At 40.1% G+C, this 19947-nt stretch overlaps 1 protein-coding gene across 1 annotated transcript; it reads left to right on the forward strand.

Moving 5' to 3' along the window:
* Positions 1 to 10441: 10441 nt before the first annotated feature.
* On the forward strand, positions 10442 to 19398 carry LOC116431813 (leucine-rich repeat, immunoglobulin-like domain and transmembrane domain-containing protein 2). The gene has a single exon (XM_031987722.2). It carries the CDS (start codon positions 11602 to 11604, stop codon positions 13582 to 13584), a length of 1983 nt encoding a protein of 660 aa, XP_031843582.1. The 5' UTR covers positions 10442 to 11601; the 3' UTR covers positions 13585 to 19398.
* The last annotated feature ends 549 nt before the right edge of the window (positions 19399 to 19947 follow it).

Consider the following 19947-nt stretch of genomic DNA (forward strand, 5'->3'; position numbering starts at 1 on the left):
CCACGTTGTACGTGTTTCTTTTCCTTGTGGCCTACTATTCCTGACAGAAAGTGTTCGATCGACATTGTGAACAACCTGACCCGAAGAAAATGATTTGCGTACATATGAAAAATGAAAAATGATACTGTGTGCAGTATTGGTTTTATAATTTCACATTTTTGTGGCTCCCTTAACATCTCATTTGTGCCTCTATTGTCTCGTGACGTAATTCGGCCCGTCGATAAAGCCGCGATGAATGCTTGCCAATGAGGACGAAGATAACATAACCTCTTCCCAGTCGTACGAAGTTACGGAAACAGTAGTGTGCACGAAAGAAGCAGCATAAAGAAGTTGATGTTTAGGGAGGATATTAACGTAATTACTAATTCTCGTTACTTTTCATGAATAAAATAATGTAGCCTGTATAGATTATGAAACATTGTTAACTGATATGATAAAGTATAGATTTAATATTTTCAATGAAAATATTTCACTGTCTGGAGATTGAACACTTTCTCGAATCGTTCAATTTTCATATTTTATACTTTCTAATGAAATAAACATTCAGTTTTATATTGATGTTTTAATTATGTACCGTTATCGTTATCCATTGTGTTTACCTCACTATTTATTTGATTTGATTACAAACGCTGTCTAGTTAAGATAAATCATTACTCTTCACAACTGAATTCACGTATCATATAATTCTTATTACATCTACATTTTTTTATAATTTTCATTACTTATCGCCAACTTTGTTTCATTATCACAAAAGAATTACATGTTACTAAACCGTTCTTTCTTTTTATGAGAACGTAACGAATACAATTATTTTTATCAGATGCATTAATGAAATAGGAGCATATCTAATTAAATTTTTCCATATATTACACATAGAAAATACGACAACACGATAGTTGTAATAAGATCCTAGTGAAAGTAACCTCTTTATCTCGACAAATTGTAATAAATAATTTCTCTAAATAAACTTTTGCATACTATACGAACTGTAAATTATCAAAAATCATTAAGGAACTCGAAATTTGGATTAGAAATAATCGTGTTCATCATAGTGCTTATCATGAAAGTTAACTTTATAAATTTTTGTATACTATACAAACTGTAAATTATCAAAAATCATTAAGGGACTCGAAATTTGGATCAGAAATGATCGTGTTCATCATAGTGCTTATCATGAAAGTTAACTTCATAAACTTTTGCGTACTATACGAACTGTAAATCATCATCAATCATTAAGGGACTCGAAGTATGATATAAACACGAGGTTTTACTAAATCCATGGAGTAAACGTGAAATCTATGCTTATAAATGACTTCGTGAACCATTTATAAAATGTTCAATTATCCTTGGTTTGCAATTCTTGAACAAGTATCATCGTCCAATCAAAATAAACGAAAGAAATATAATTTCCGTTAAGAAATGACAAATATTGAAACAGACTGGCTAAATAGAATTCCATTTTCGTAATTACGTTCATCTGCCTTTATCGTGAGTAATAAATAAAATAATATCGACTTGAATATTAAACACTCAAATAAAACGAAACGATATTAACCCTTTCTCCTACAATATCGTATCAGACTCGCAGTGAAGATTTGAAATGGAATTTAACATAAATATTATTCAATTTATTTGTATCGCGTGGTTTTTCGGTGAAAGACACTTTAGTGATGAATTTCCTAGAAGTATTTGTTTCATACTGTTCGATTAATTAAAAGAATCGTGACAGTCGTTACGGGGGACTATTAGAGGATCGTTTCACCGCGTAGTTCATAAGAGTTCATACGATACGAAATATCAGGAACGAGCATCGCACGGTAAACGCAGGTGTAGCGGGCAATTAACGTTCCGGGGGTTGATAAGTTTTCGCTCTTCGATTACACTTGTTCATGTGCTGCGAGGTAAATGTGTAACACTATCGCTTTAGCGAGCGTAACGAACACACGTCGAGGCATGTCGCGTTGCACGGCTTTTGCATTTGAAAAATGCGACGATCCAGTTAAGTCTTATTAGACATTTCGTAATTGCAAGTGAAATATATCGATTCGAATTTTTCCAACGAAACATTCAGTATGAATTGATTGTGCAAGCTGTTTCGTCTAAATGGGAACATGTAAATATCTTCATTACTTTAGTTTCAGACAAAAATTCTTACGATAAAGTTATACCATTCAACATTGTCCTTTTCAGGGCCTTTACAGAGTGTCTCGTCTAAAAGGGAGCATGTAAATGTTTTCATTACTCTAGTTTCAGACAAAAATTCTTACGATAAAGTTACACTGTCCAAAATTGTCCTTTTCAGGGTCTTTTCAGAGTGTCTCTCCTAAAAGAGAGCATGCAAATATCTTCATTAATCTAGTTTCAGACAAAAATTCTTGGGAAAGTTACACTTTCTGTTATTTTTTGTTATTTTTCATTTAACCCCTTGCCCTATAATTTGTTTTTGAACTATGATCGACATAGCTACTTTATAATAATTAATAATTTACTAGGAAAAGAAATTTGGATGTTTATTCTATATCTACGTTTACTCCGAAGTTTAACGATTGATAATAGAACAGTAATACTTAATTTATATTAAGAATAAATGAATAATACTTAGATCTCTCAAATTCAGTTTACAATTTTCGTCACGAGTCTCACACGATATTGTAAGCCAAGGAGTTAATAGAAAATATTATTGAATGTATAATATACTGTTAAGGATGTATGTTGGAAGCAGGTTATTTACGTGAAATAATAACACAAGGGGTCAGTGAAAGAGGAGAGGTAGCTTATGTATTTATAAATATTTAAGCAATGCTGACAGAAATATACCAGGACTTTCTATGTCCCGCTCCACCGACTGTTCAACGTTGAACTACTGGAAAGAAAGCAACCTTCAGCACTTATATTCTAAAAAACTCAATGATCAACCTTTCCACGACCTTCAATATGCCATGATCTTCTTCCGAAGTCCTGGGTTTTGTCCTGGTCGCTTTATTACGGCTGTAAAGGCGGCACCCTGACATTTTTGTACGCGGAGTTCTCTACGAGTAACTGTTTTACTTCAACATATCCATTTATGGATTGTATTCTGATTACTTGCACTGACTCTGAGATCTTGCACGACTCAAACCCATCCCTTGCATCGCAAAACTTCCAACGTGCAGGTACATATACACGAGGGTCTTTACAGACCCCACCTATACGCTCGCGCACGCACTTTTCTTCGGCCATTGAAAATCTCACGCAAACCCTCGGCGATGCACACTAGCCCATGCATTCAGAACCGTCCACTCATAATCAATCCCAAACACCCTTCATTCACGCCCAAGATTTCCCAAGCATCCAACTCAGACTCATTCTTCGGCACCAGAACTTCCGAGCATTTAACACGATTAATACGAGATCCTGATTAAAATTGCAGCAACAGATTATTTTCAATTCTTTTAGGCATTCTTTGTTGCATTCTAAATTATTTACTTCTCAGATGGTTTTGGATACTTAGTACTTCGGAGATGTTAATTGAGTCGCTTAGAAGCTAATGCGGTTGAGTTTGGAAAGCAAAAATTGAGAAAATTGATGGATCGGCTTATGAAATGATTGTACAATAGATCGAGGAGCTGTGAGAAAGGTTTTCTGATCTAGAAGAAATAAAGAAACGAAGAAACGAGTGAATCCTTGAATAACTGGAAAGAATGTTAGTTATTCGATTAAAATTTCGAAAACTCAGAAGATATGCAAAAACTGACTTAACTGTATTGACTTTTGAGCGACAATTGTGAAACGAGGGAACTAAGATCATTTTGACTACTATTGTAGTAGTGGTTCTATTAATTTACTCTATTTTACAAAAATTGTATTTTGTGCAAAATGGACATTTCATTATTGACTCACAATCTGTTTTCACATGTGAAATACAGATATATATATATATATTAAAGTAGTCACTGTTCTTGTTTTTGGTTTTATTTATTTTGAAATGTTTGACATATTCGGAGGACAAGGCGAAATAAAACGAACAAATAAAACAATACATGTTTTAGAAAAACAATATTTTTCTAAGTTTCATTTAATGCATGAGATATAAGAGAAGTAGTAAAGTGATCGTTACGAAGAATCTTGTCTCTAGTTTTCGCTTTATTAAGGAAACTGTTTCGATTATGGGAGATTTTATGGTTATTTACTTGGCAGTCAAAGTGTTCATTGGTCAACCACTGGTGCTTTCACCTTTTATATCCCGTAGGATCTGTTGAATCGCTCGAAGGATAGCATGAGAAGAGACGAGGATACGGTTTGATGTCTGCCAGAAAAGCGGAGGCGCAGAGAGTTTAGGATAAGAATTATTCTATCGGGCTGTCGGTGTGATATGAACGACCGGTATTGATTTTAAGTAATCGCTTAAATAGCGTCAATGGCCTGTGCAATGGTGTCATGGCATGCAACCGACAGAGACGCGAGAAACTCGCGACAACCAGCCAGGAGCTTTAAGCCTTTACACAGCAAAATTCTCGAGACACGAGAAACGAATATCTTTTTTCCTGTTGAACGCAGTTAAGTGTTTAGAAAACTAAGTCGCGAACAAATAATTTAATTAGTCAAACAGCAAGAGATCAGCGGGTAGTTTCCTTTTTTTTCTATTAATTAACGAATTGATGTATAACTTAGCTTGATTTGCTGAACGTTTTATCTGTTTCAACAAATCTTCGCCCGCACAGAGTTAATTAGGGGATGGCAACAACGAATTGATCCCTTCTGGCGTTTAGAAGAGATCTTTTTTATTTACGAATTTCGAATCGTATCGACAGGCAAGGTTATTAGCGTCGACAATGTTGTCCCTTGTTTTGACGAGAAATGAACTGTTCGATTCAGATATCAACCGTTTCTACTCGATAATATTTCTCATTACAAATATTCAGTATTTCCCGATAAAATCGATGATTCCTCTGCGACGTAAACGAAGATCTCGCGTTAATTAAGTAACATAATTATTTTATTTCTGCTAAACTTTGCACTCCTATGTCGAATATCACTCGACATCAGATTTATTCAGTGTGTTTCTCTATTGACAAATTTTACAATTATATTATTAAACAATTTTCAGTAATATTAGTGAAAAGGATAGGCATGTTTCCTATCATCTCTACCTGAATAATTTCTTTCGAAATATGTTTCAAACGAAACACTTAAAACAACAGGAAATTATCGAAAAGGAAATGTAGGAGACACTCAGAGTGCAGAGGATTAACATTCTAATATTATCGTATTATAGCAAAGGGAAATAACTAAGTTATACTTAAACAAATCTTATGACTTATCCTTTAAATGCATTATAATTTCATTTTAAATCAATCGCATTCATTGAATATTCAATCATATGTCGAGCGTGACTCAACATCAGTTTCATTCACAAGTGTGATTCTTTGTCAAGATGTTTTTCAAATAGATTCTATTATTATGTTACTTTCAATATTATTAGTAAGAATTGTTTACACGTCTCTCTATAAATTATTTTTTAACACTTATGAGGACATCTCGCACTGTTCACTTAGCAATGCATTGCCTTTCATTTTATTAATCTTATCTCTCGTTATTTAGTAAGTCTCGAAGTATCAAATGTTTCTTGCTTTTACAAATCAAAGTTTGTAACCAAATCAGCTGAATGAGTTCAAATAAAATATCGCCATGATACAGGGTTATCGAGGAAAACATGCAACAGAAATTCGGAGTGCAAAGGGTTGACACTGGATTTGCGGACATTCACCCTACACCTTATTCTATCGTTCACAAAAGACTACGTATTTGTTCATATAGACCGCGGAAATTAGTGTTCCAAGGACGGAGAATTATAATATTAATTTGCATAATTCTATTATTATGTTACTTTCAGTATTATTAGTAAGAATTCTTTGCAATTCATCAAATGTTTCTTGTTTTCACAAAACAAAGTTTGTAACCAAATCAGTTGAATAAGTTCGATTGAATCGAATGAAAGAGGTTGTAGTTACAGTTCTCTTTAGGCGGTTGCCTAAGTGTTGAAATTGCATTTCAAATATAAAATATCGTCATGGCACAGAGTTATCGAAGAAACAATGCAAAAGAAATTCATGCTGCAAAGAGTTAAGCCTAAATCGTCGCGGTATCCCGACCGCCCCCCGTCTACCCGTTAGTTTGCTCGTCTCCTCTGCCCTTTCAACTTTCTTCGCGACATTTTCTCCCTTGGTGTCCCGTCGTCGTTCGCTCGGTATCGTAAATCGATAAATGCTCGAAAGCAGATTACAAATGCGCGTGGGAATGGAAATGTACGCGGGCCACGCCGGGCTTGTATTTCTGTAGCCGATGTAAGGGCACTGCTCGATCCAGGGGCCGCCGCCGTGCGACAATGATAAAACGCTGGAACGTCGTTAACGGGAAGTTCTGTGATTCCACGCAGCGGCACAGCCTCCGCGTCCATTAAGGGTGCATTACACGTGCCGGCGTACGCGCAGACACGTGTATCGGTTCAAACGATCAATTACCTCTGAAAGGTCCTCTTCACGGAAAATTCGCGTGGCGGCTTATTCCGCGTCCCTCGTCGTCCTTCGACAGTGTCTCCCTTTGTTAGGGATGCAAACCCACGAGCAGCGACTTATAGAGGATTCTTCGACACAATGCTGACTGAACATTCTTCTTCCATCGATGGAACTCTTCCATTTTGAGGGAGGGTTAAATAAGAGTTGCTGTGATTGGTGTGTTATTATGTTCTGAGTTGATTTTAGAAGTTGAAAAGTCACGAGGCGAAAGAAAAATTAGACACCACGGGGTTAATCGTTTAATGTAGTTTGGGGAGTTTGACTTGCAATGAGAATTTCGGACTAAATGTAGACATTGCGAGTTAGGCTTGTAGTAATACCATGTCAAACTTAAGTATCACGAGTCTGATAAACATGACTGTCACGAGTGGACCTCGTGGTCTTAATACGTTAAGCGCCACGAAAATTTTGACCATTCTTCCGTGGAGTTGTTCTTTTGTAGCACAGAAAAGCAAGAAGAATTATTCATTATTTGGCGTTAGATTCTTTGCATTACACTATTATCGACTTAGTTACGTTATTAAACGTTTCCATTCCACATCGGTTATCTCGTATGTTATGATTGTTTTCAAGTAATTCAGAAGCGTCGGTAATTAATGACTGACGTGGCGCTTAACGTGTTAATCTTTTGCGCTGGAAAGAGATACATCGTGAACTTACAAGTTGATTTCATTGAAAAATTGGCCAATTTTCGAAGAATTAATCGGTACGCAATGTATTAAGATTATAAAATCATTATAAAAACACTTAACATTAAATATTATACTTGATAATTTTGCTGTACTAAATCGAGTAGCGGCTGAGAGACGTCTATGGAGTTTAAAGGATTAAGGTCGTAACGAGACCCCCGTGGCACAGCCGATGCAGCGATGCAACAAATCGAGAAAATCGTGCTGTCAATTAAGGAGTCTCGTTATTTTACCATACGTTCGCGTGAGATTCATGTAGAAAGCACAAAGTGGGTCGGTGATAACCGGGCTGCGGGTCTTTATGCAAATTCGAATTTTTAAGAATATTATTAGGGAAATAGAATTATGGTGGAAAATCGCGTTGCCTGGAAAACGTTATGAAAAGTTCGCTTTAGACGTTTTATATGTTTCCTTGTGTCGTGTATGTTCTGTGTGGTTCTTCGCTATTTTCTGTGAATGTGTAGGGGTATGTGTAAGTCTAGTAATATAGCGATTAGGTTAAAGAATTTGAAACTAAACTTTTAACATTGGAACTACAGTCAAAACGACTGGTTTCGATTGTTTTGTTTCGCAACTATTGATATCTTAAAAGTATTGAATATTCGAAATGATTTGAACACTGGAACTACCGAGTGTTTAATACGATTAACATGTAATCATTATAAAAATTGTAATAATAGATTATTATCAATTTCTTCAGGCATTCATTAAGCATTCAAGTGAAACTATTTATTTTAAAAATCATTTCGAATATTCTATGCTTTGAAGATATCAATAATTGTGCAACAAAAATCGAAATCAGTTATTTTGATTGTTATAGTAGTTCTAGTCCTAATATGTAATCACTATAAAAATTGTAATAATAGATTATTATCAATTTCTTCAGACATTCATTATAGTATTCAAGTGAAACTATTTATTTTCAAGATGACTTCGAATATTCAATGCCTTGAAGATATCAATAATTGCAAAAAAGTTCGAAATCAGTCGTTTCGACTGATACAGTAGTTCTAGTGTTAAAAACAAATAGGTTCCGTTGAATACTATAATGAATGTCTGTAGAAACTGAGAATAATCTATTGTTACAAGTTTCATATGGATATCCTATTAATCATATTAAATGCTCGATAGTTCTATCGTTAAGTGAGCTTAAAATATATTAGCTTCTGCATAGATCATTAGAAACGACATACTTTAGTAATATATTCTTCAGAGTAAATTTCACTGCGGTATTTTATGGTTCAAAGGTTACACTGAAATATCGTTAACCTTTAAGTGTTAGATGCGATCTTTCAGACCGCTGGCGAATTGAGGATCAATGCTGAAACACAGACTTGACAATCGCATGTTACAATATAAGTGAAAAGTACATGGAGTTTCAATATTGCGAGGCATACGCGGAAAAGGATACAGATAAATAAACATTTTTGAAATCCGATAGACTGTAGCAGTTATGCGTTAAATTCTTCCATCTAGACCAGAAAGTGTCATACTATTATAATTATCAAAACAAGGAAAATGATAAAATGAAGAATTCAATATAAAATGTAGAATAAGATATGAACACACGAAACAGAAACAAAATAATGTTGCCCCATAGTTTGTGCAAGACGTTTCTTTATGTACGTTGCAAGTAATATTGTTAATATTTCGCCAGGAAATAATGAATGTATGCAAAGAAAAATATTGTCGACTGCAGAGTTGAAACTCGGTATTTATATTTGCAGAACGTTTATTACAAATTGCTCGACATTCTAAATATGAAATATGAAACTAGAAACTCATAATCAAGATCAACAGTTTCATTTCATCCGTTTCCTTCACAGAAGTTTCAATTTCAATCGTGAAAATGGCAGAAACAACAAAATATGTTATCGATTAAGTACACTTTAGATTCATTAAGATGAATACAGGGTAAGATCTGATCTACAAATCGAAGTTAATTTTTGTATAATAAATATCATTATTCCTTTCCTTAAATTCTCGAGACAATACTATTCGTACTGTTCACATGTTTGCAAACAGTTTCTAATAATATATAATATATCACTGTTGCTCAATTATCAACGATACAGAGACACATTCCTCGACTCGTCGAAGCCTACATTCCCCAGAAAACTCTCAATCCACGATTCCCGTGTTCGAAACTAGAAAACATTCTCATCCTGAGATATTTGTCTTTCTAGTCGCTGTAAAGCCACCCCCAGGTTTCTCTGTTTTTTTCAATCCTGTAGGACTTAGGCACCGTGCCCAAAGTACCTAATGGATAAGGCGGCTCCGATTCCGCCTCCCAAGCTTTGCAAGCGAGACTAACATCGCTCCGCGAAGGAATACCCTCATTTCCCGTATAATTTTCGCGAGAGATGACAGACGGAACGGAGATCCTCCGTCTGGAGGGAGCACGTAAGTACTTAGACACCCGGTAGGCGAGAGCTCGGCGGGGGCGGCGGCGGCGGCGGGCAGCAAAGAAAGCGTAGACTTCTCGAGAACGCGAACGGGAAGACCATGCGCCGGAAAGGGGTAAGAAAACAGCGAAACACGAGAGAAAGGGAGGGAAAAAAAAGAAGGAAGCGCGAAATGACTTCTGCAGGCACGATCGTAGTGGGCAGAAACTCTCCGGCTGGTTTCTGGCAGTTGACGGCGGCCGATGGACGATATCGTAACCGGCACCGTTAGCCATCGTTGTCCGTCTCTTCCCAACCCCTTTCTCGGTGTGCCGGCCGACTGTCCCTTCGCTCGTAATCTGGCAGTGCATTTAACCACTTTGTGAAATAGCCGTATATCTCGCCACTGTGACGTAGCATTCGATACGTCGGCGAAGGGAGGGTGGTTTCGAGGGTCGAAGGTGGTGGGACGCGCGAGGGAAGGCGAACGAACACACAGGGGGTGCAACGGGCGGAGGAGCGAGGTCAGGAGACTTTCAGTAGGAAAACGTGGAATAGGTTGAAGAAAGATAGAGTAAACGTAGAGAGAGAGAGAGAGGGAGTATATACCGGTATTATCGTGCGCGCGCCCGTTTAGGGTGATGGTGGGAGGGTGGAAAGCGCCGGCTCGAACAGTGGGGTTGCTCTAGAGCGAGGGTAGGGGAGTGGAAACGATCCCTACCCTCCTGGCGCTCGGCGGAAAGCGCACGAGCTGTCTGGCGGTGAGTGGTGGGAGTTTGGGGGGATTTGCCGGGAACCGGCAGGCTCGCGAAGGGGGTGAAGGATGCTGGCGGATGAGGCTGGAGGAGAGGAAAGGCGCCGTAAGGGGTGCTCGGAATCACGGTGGTGGTGTGTACACACTGTATATAGTCCGGCAGGAGTGGAAGAAGGGTGCGCCCTACTTCGCGTCGGCGTTTTCCCTCCTGGCAGTCTGCAACGACGTACCGAAAAGAAAGACGGGGAAGGCGGCGGAGGGTGTCTCTCGGATTCAGTGGCAGGCATTTCGTGGTCTACCATTTCGCAACGAGCGTCCGCGGCACCGGAGTGTTTTCTACGTTCGGCGGGGGGCGAAACGCATGAAAAACGAAGGGAAACCGAACGGGAATCACCCCTGGCACGGACAACGCCTCGGATAATAGCAGTGAGAAACGAGCGACGACCGGGGTTGCGGGTCCTAGTGCGCGAGGTTGTGCGATCATTGACGGTGCGAGCGCGTCGGCCGCTATAAAACGGTGGTATCTTGTCGTGTCGACGCACACGCGCGGGGTGCCGGGTGCTGGCAGTTTTCTTTCGATCGGGGGAAAATCAGTGGTGCGGCGAAGTGCACGCGTTTACGTAAGAACGGGACGGCTCGTGGTGTATGCTCGGCCCGTCGTGTGTGCCTCGGTGTGCGCGCGCGCGCGCGTGTGTCACTGGCGCCGACGAATACAGCCGAAGCTAGACGGGAAAGAAGACGGTGGTGGTTTTCGTCGATTCGTGAGTTCGCCGAAAATCGCCGGCGAGGAGTCGTTTCCGGGGGTGTGAGGAGGGGAAGCCGCGCGTTGTCATCGGGCAACGTTCAGGAGGATTCACGAATGGACGAGCCAAGACCACTTAATTCCTACCCTCTCGTTTGCATAATTAGCCGTAGTATGCAGCCTGAGCTACGCGGGGAGAAGGGTCTGCGTAAACTTTGGCACAAGGGGTGAGAGGTGACTCTGCTCGCGGCCGGAACTGAAACGAAACGAAACGAGACGAAACGAGACGAAACGAAACGAAACGAAACGAAACGGAACGAAACGGAACGAAACGGAACGGGAACGCAACGAAACGGGAACGGAACGGGACGGGAGGAACAGTCGCGGAAGGGTATCGTCGTTTCCGGAAATTCGGAATGGACGCCGGAATGTCCGCGAGGGATTTTCTCGGAGGGGCGAAAGTATTCCGCGATCATTGATGCTTCTGACGAAGCTGGGAGCCTCGAGCGAGATTGTCGGGGAGGACGTCGCTTCTCGGAACCACCGTAAGGACCACCGTTCGACAATAATACACGCGTTCGTCATGGAAATCTCGGTGTTCTTATTTTACGTGATGACGTTGCTCGGCATTGTGACGAGCGACAAGTGCGCCGATGAGTGTTCCTGCAAGTGGAAGAGCGGGAAGCGCACGGTCGAGTGTATAAATCGTGCGCTGACTGGCATACCGGAGTGGGTCGATCCGGAGACGCAAGTGCTGGACGCCAGCGGCAACCATATCCGGATCTTGCCGAGCAATATCTTCGTACGCGTACGCTTGACGAATCTACAGCGTCTCTACCTACGCGAGTGCCGTATCGACCGAATCGATAGCGAGGCACTGGCGGGCCTTACGAATCTGGTGGAGCTCGATTTAAGTCACAACTTATTAACCGTAGTCCCCAGCGCCAGTTTCACGAACACACCGTTCCTCAGGGACCTCGTGCTATCCGGCAATCCTCTGAAAAGGATTCACTCGCTCGCGTTCAAGAGCACGCCTAACCTGGTCAAGCTCGATCTCTCTCACGCGCAGCTGGTCGAGATAGAGGCGAAAGGATTCTGGGGCCTGGAGCTGCTGGAAAGCTTGAAGCTGAACAACAACCAGTTGTCCACGCTTTACAAGGGCACCTTCGAGCCTCTGAACAAGCTCACCAGCATAGAGCTCCACGACAATCCCTGGATCTGCAACTGTAGCCTGCGCGAGATGAAAATGTGGCTGGTCAAACACAACCTGCCAACGCTTCAGGCTCCCTTGTGCCACGGACCTAAACAACTGCTGAACCACACGTTCACCGATCTGGGGATAGACGATTTCGCGTGTCGGCCGATCCTCATGATGGCCAGCCGGTACGCGGAAGCGACGATAGGCGAGAACGCCACTATCGTCTGTCTAGTGAGCGCGATACCACCGGCTAAGATGAAGTGGTACTCGAACGGCAGGCTGTTGACCAATCACTCAGCCTTCAGCAGCTACCAGAAGATCCTAATCTTCGAAGAGGGCCAGTTCAAGAAAAGGAGCACGCTGGTGCTGACTAACGCCCAGGAAGCCAACACCAGTGAGTTCTACTGCGTCGCCGAGAACCGCGCCGGCAGCGTCGAAGCGAACTTTACGCTTCACGTGTCGTTGAGAACCGCTGGCATGTCTACGCTCGGCTCCGGCCAGATCGCGGGAATCTCTGCCGCGCTGGTCGTCTTGATTCTCCTGATTCTCCTCGTAATCCTCGTCTTGTTCATCCGTCTGAGGAGGATGCCGCTGAAAGACGTCAAGTCCTCTGTACCCGCGGAAGGCGTGTCGGTGGACGGCAGCACCGGGAACAACGAGAACCCAGCGATATCGAGCTCCCGCAGGAAGCTCGACGAAATAGAGACCACGTCGTTCGGTGTGGAGTCGAAGCCGCCGGTGTCTCTCAGCCTCAGCTACGTCCAGAGACCCCAGCCAGCGTCGTTGCAGCCGGAGAACGAGTACGGCTCGATCGGCCGTTTCGACGAGCAGAGTCAGCACCCTTCGGAGATGGTCGCGCCGGCCGCGTGCTTCTCCTCGACCACGTCGCTGATGCCAATCGACAACCCCGACCTGATCAGGGACACTCGGCGAGGATCGGCCGAGGACATCACGCCGTACGGCGGGGCAGATTACAGCCGCATGGAAGTGGTCGACGACGCCAAGATCCTTTACTCAAGTTGTCTGTGGGACGCGAGGGATGCGTGCAGGACATCAGTGTCGGTCAGCACCTACCCCTCGAAGGAGGCTCTGGCGGTGGTCGCGCCTATGGTCGAGCAGTTTCCACCGGGCGCGAAGCAGATACGGGTCTGGCAGAAGGGAATGCCAGTTTTGCCGCCGGTCTCCGCGTTGAAGCGTGTGCTTGGTTCGACGCGCAGCTCTCCCGACGAGGGCTACCAGGAAGGGACTGGGACGGATGTCTAGGTACCGCTGCTTCATTACTGCGACGCCCGGCACCGTTACCTGGAGCTACGTAGACGCCACCAGGAAGACACTGACTGTTGAACACGACGACTCTTTTGTTTCTTTCGTCCTGTGCCGGACGAGCGGTAGTGAACGACACCGATCATTTACGGACCTCGAACGAATCCGTGGCCGAACGGATACAGACGTTTACTCGTCACGTGCGTCGCGTATACATAAACATATATATTCGTATATTATACGAAGGACGTTTCGCCTAACCTTCTTGTCCGGATTATTTCTGCTGTTGTTGGAATTCCGTGGGAATGATTTTTCTACGGGACTCGTATGGTTTTGTGCTGGCGTCCACGAGGAATAGGCGTTTGTTCTGTTGGCCAGGCTCGTCGGAATCAGATGACAATAATCAGAACAGAGTACTTTTTAACGGGTTCGAGAATATTTCGGTCTGTATGGGCTAGTGTACGGAGGAATCATGTCTTTATTGATTTCGATGAACGTTTTGGTACGTTTACCAAGTGAGCACTGATTGAACGAGGAGTAAGTAGCTGGCTGTATTTTAGTTGTCTGTAGACGATGCCCTCTTTAATGGATGGTTCTTCGAGGTTTATTTCGGTGCCATTGTTCGGCCTTCAACTCTCGAGCATCCTTTGCTTGTTTATTGATGCATTTCTATTTCTATACGCCAGAAGGCTTCTTCTTAGTCGCTATAACGAAAGAAAGGTGAACATTTCGCGTGGTATTATCAACGATCATTCAACCATTTAACCCCTTGTTATACAATGACGAGTGAGACTCGCGATAGAGATTTCGGGAGTAGTTTAACCCTTAATATAACGTGCATTATGGATCTTATATGATTAATTATCGATCGTGAAATACTTGTTTCTCTTTTTACACGAATAACAGATTGACAGAAGAAATTAAGAGACGTGGAATCCATGAAGATTTATTATTTTTTCTTTTTCGAAATGAAAGTTTAGGTTCGAAGTTTCGCTGTAGAAATGAATTGTTAAGGTGCTGAACATGTTTAGAGTGCAAAGGGTTAATAAACATCAATGGTGTCCAATGCACATGGATCAAAGCAAACAACTATTTTGTTACTATAGATAATCTCGAAAGAAAATTTCTACTTGAAGTGGCGTGAAAATATCTTTACGTTTCTTCTAAACTGCTGATAGTAACATTTTGCACGAGCGTAGCAAAAATAAGGAACGTTCGATTCTCTTGGACTCGCCGAGACACTTAGCAGTCAATGTAAGTGCCAAGTTTGACAATATCTCTGAAATTGTCTCTTTTCATATTGAATTTCATATTTTACAATAAATTCAAATAATTTAACATATAAAATTGTTAGAAAAAAATTAAATATATTATTCTTATAAAAAATTTAGTTAATTTATTAAATTTTAATACATTCAAATTATTAAATAAATAAACAGTATAAAACCCAGAAATATGTCCGAAATTGTATATCAACAATAATGTGACATCAGAATACGTGTATTTCACATGAATATTTAATCAAATATTTCACAAATGAAGGATGCTTAAAAATCGAAGGGACTGAGTAAACATCACTTTATTTTAGCATTGAAAAGGAAATACAACATGTTTGTTTATGCAGTGAATCAATTGAATTGTAAAGAAAAACGAATTTCCGAGCTGGTGATTTAAAATTCAGACAAAATGAGCCAAGTATCCTTAATCCCTTGACCTTTTCAACTGAAAAATAAATTTCGATTGAAAAAAGAAAGAAGTTCGATGCGTATTCTATGTCTACGTTTGTCTTACAATATAATCATTGATAACAGAAGAATAATATTCAATTTGAATTCAAAGGAATCGAGTAATATTTACGTTTGTTAAATTCTATTTAAAATATTCTAGGGTATCGCACGTTATTTTAAAGCAAGGGGTTAAACTTTTCTTCCACTTTCATTTCAAACACCGCGGTACACGCGTCTATAATTGTTTTAACCCTTTGAACTCAGAAGCTTTTCACTGGAAACTTTCGACACATTCCAATGAGACACAGGCGACATTATTTGAAACGAAATAATGGGAAAACATCCGTAAATTAAGAAAGAAAGTTATTTTATATGAACTTAATATTATATGTAACATTTAGTAATTTCACCTCCCGAGTGCAAAAGGTTAACCCCTTGCCTTATAATTTGCCTTATAATTTACTTCTCGACTGTGCTCGATAGAACAACTATGTCGTAAACAATTTAGCAGAAAATTAAACGAATTTTATACTTTATGTCTACATTTACTCTAAATGTTAGAAATCAATAACAGACAAGTAATACTTAATTTATGTTAGAAATTAGTAACATTTAGATTTGTCGAATTCGCTTTGAAATTTTCATCGCGAGTCTAACATATTATAAGGCAAGGAGTTAATTCGTATAAAAGAAACTTTGCACAATATACATGATTTTTGAACATTCATCAAACATTTCGAAGTTTTTATTTAGAACTGAAAAAAAATATCAACGAGTTCATGAAGAGATAAGGAGGTTATCGTGTACAGACAAATAAAATGAAATATGCCACCGATCGAGCGACATCCCCTATTGCAACAATTATTTGCACCTATATCTCAATTATGGGACTCCGACAAAACGAAAGGCGAACTTGGCCAGTGCACTAATTTATTTTGATATACGGCTCGAAATATATCAACCGCGTATTTGTAACTTGTTCCAATTGAAATATGTGCACGGAATGCTATCGGGCGAAATTTATTTACAAGTTTCTGCGACACAAAAACCAACGTAGTCGCGGCATGCATTTCCGGGAAAATTGATCCGAACGGTTTGCAAGGAATCAAAGGAACAACGTTCAGTTTCGCGTCCAGTTAATCCGCCAACAGAATCGAGTTCTCTGCCACCGTGGAACCACGCGATTTCCGTGGGACAGATTTTTCGGGAATTTCAGCAGTAGCAGTAACACTTTAGGTGATAAAGTTGGGCGAAGCACCCTGTGTAATATATCTAATTATACATATATAATTATATGTGTATATTATTCTATATACACAGGGCGATCGAATGGTTCGGGATTTCAAGGGTAGACAGTGGCCCGACGAGTGCAGGAGGAACGTTTGAATAAACTTGTGTCGAAGTATCAATATCTTCGAGGGTGTGAAGAATTTTTCGTTTCGCTAAAGCGAGTGGTTTGTGCAGAGTTGTCATGGTTGAAAATGTTAGATTGTTTTATCCTTGCTTGTTTCTGTGATCCCTGGAGATTTTGTCCTTTCATTTCCACGTGTGTTTCACATCTTCGTACCGAAGAATTGCGTGTTGTTTCAACGATTTCCGGGAGTATTTGAAATCTCTTGTACACGTTTTCTTCCTTGAAATGTAATTCGTCTGTGATATCGATTTTGAAAGAGTGCGGAAGTTTTTTTTCTGCCGGGCTTGGAGTAGTTTGACAGTTTGACAGTTTGACAGTTTGACTGCCACGTCATTCGACTGCGGGTTGTTTTATATAAATTATTGATTATTATTTATGTACATTTTTACATAAATTAGTGATCATTATTTGTATAAATTTTTGCATACATTATTGATTATTATTTATATAAATCTTCACATAAATTACTGATCATTATTTATATAAATTTTTACATAAGTTGTTGATCACTATTTATATAAATCTTTACATAAGTTACTGATCATTGTTTATATAAATCTTTATATAAGTTACTGATCATTATTTATATAAATTGTTACATAAGTTATTGATCATTATTTATATAAATTTTTACATACATTATTGATCATCTACATTGAACATCTACTTCCGGTGCGCGGCATGGACGTGGTAGGCTAACTGTACAAACATATTGTAGGGATTTTATTATTTTTATTTCTTAGGATAATGATCCCTCGTGAAGGGAACATTTAAACCCCTTGCTTTACGATTTATTTCTCAACTATTGAAAATAATAGTTGTAATAATAATAATTCAATTCTTTTTGAAATCTGCACCACGTGACACATTATTGTAAGGCAAGGGCTTAATCCTTTCGGTCACGAATGATTTCTTCCTAAGTCCACATGAATGTGCGTCTTCATTTTTATTTTGTGATAACACAATTCAACACGTTCCGTCCCACAAAAGTTTCGGTCGTATCTTCCTAATAAACTGTACTGATTTTTTAAATGAGATATCAAGTTATATTCAAGTTCTCGGTAATTTTTATATATTTTAATATCCTCTCTTCATGTTTTCGGTGCTTTCTAACGTACACTGTTATTCTTCATCAACTGTCCCTTAAAAACATTTTCTTACAAAAATTGTGTCTCCATACGTGGCACATATAACACTGAACGTGTTAATAACAGAGTTCGACACCACTCAAATAGAATCTATGGTTCCGATAACACAAGAACAACCTTTCCAAACAATCAAATCTACCAAATTCAAATACACCAAGCATTTACTTACATCCTTGCACAACACCATAACCAAAAGAATTACATGAAAAACGAACCAGTCCACTACAACCCTGATCTCTACCAAGAATAGGGAAACGAAAAATTGTTCCGAAGTCCACCAATATTGGTCCGTTGATCCGTTATCAGGACGTTCCTCCATTGTTCGTCGAGTCAGTCTATCCTCGAAATTCCGAAGCCCCGTTTCGTCGCTCTGTACACGCATAGGAGGAGAGTAAGAGTAAGAGTAAGAGTAAGGGTGCGAGTGTGGTCGATGAAAACGGTCGTGCCTAGGTGTTCCGTTCGTACGCGAATATGCATACATGGCTATGTATACGTTAACGTGGAAGTCGAACAACCAACGAACGAACGAACGAACGAACGAACCGTGGAAACGAACATTCACTTGTCGCGAGATTCGCCCGGTGGTCGATGAAATAGTTGGATGTGTCGTCGTCGTGACTAATGCACGGGGAACACATGAAACGAAGAATCTGCCGGGGGATCGATCGGCGAGAGACCGAATTGCCATCCGGCTGCTCGAGGAATAATGCCCGACGCGATTACTCGAGACGGCGCTCTCCGTGCGCACGACGTGCTAGGTACGTAGGCACGAGGGTGATCCGATGTTTTAACGACCGGAACGATGACACGATGAAACGCCATGCTTAGGGAGCTCCGCGTTGTTGCTCGCTGCACAATATTGACGGGTAATGATTTCTAGAACGGTTAAGGGCGAAACATGCAACAAACTGAAACATTTACAGAAACGCTGGAGGGATGGTCATGGGAGTAGCGAGGTGCCGGGGTGGCGATGTTAAAGGTTAAACACGATATACAGATACTGCGCTCTTGTGTCTCGAGTTGATCGAAAAAAAAGAAAATTAGCGGTTTCCAATCTTTATGGTGGTATGGTTCCGTGGACAGAGTATTTTTTCCCGTTTTAATGCGTTGAATGCCGTAAGGAAATTGACCCTTTGCACTCGAGAGGCGACAGCCAACATTTAATTTGATATCAACGTTATAAAATTTTATACAGTGTTAAGCTTCGTGTGATCCATGAACATGTGGAATATTGAAATAATTTTGTTCATTGATTTATGTATGTATTATTTAGTTCGTTTTAGAGAATGTTTATGACTCATTGGAAAATTTTGAATATTTCTAATGAACGATTTCCGAGTGCAACGGGTTACTTTATGATTATAATTAATGATTTCCGAGTGCAAATTACTATGGTTCATTCAGTGGAACGATGATTGTTTGGAAACATTTCTATATTGCAAATAATGCTACTTTTGTGACGTTCAACTAGAAAATAGAAAAATGATAATAATGCAATTCAATCGAATGATTTAGTATCATTTTTCCATTTGTTGGTTTATATTATTGAATTGTGTTCTTTAGTCATTTCTTAAAGAAGTTAGCTTTGCAGTAATTGTAAAAGAAGGGATTAGAAATTTTCACCCACCTGGTAGTTTTAATGTTAACTTTTTATTAAAAATGTTGGCTCCCAAAATTGTCCAAGTTGGAAACCGCGAATGTAAACTAAAAAGTCACGTGGGGAGTCTTCTAATCAGAATACTCGCGTCTATATCTATTAAATGATTGATGTTATCGGTCCAAGCATTGCGACGAAGGGAAAAGGATTAAGAATACAATGGAGTGAGATGTAAAAAAGATTTTTAGGAATCTTAGGATACAGCAGTTTTAGCTTCTCGGATCGACTCAGGACGCGAGAGTTGCAAGCTACAGAACAGATACAGATACAAATACAGATAAGTACACGTTTCTTAAGATACTCGATTAAGGTCTGAAGACAGGAAGACTGCAGTGCATGTTCCAAAAGACGTGTAGATAGACTGACGCAAGATGAAGTATAATTTCTATTGCCGTGTTGGCTGGTCGTAAACAAAAC

This window comes from Nomia melanderi, chromosome 3, assembly GCF_051020985.1.
Source record: "Nomia melanderi isolate GNS246 chromosome 3, iyNomMela1, whole genome shotgun sequence".
NCBI lineage: Eukaryota > Metazoa > Arthropoda > Insecta > Hymenoptera > Halictidae > Nomia > Nomia melanderi.

Coding starts and splice junctions, on each gene's coding strand:
- LOC116431813 (XM_031987722.2), top strand. CDS start 11,602: ATGCTTCTGACGAAGCTGGGAGCCTCGAGCGAGATTGTCGGGGAGGAC.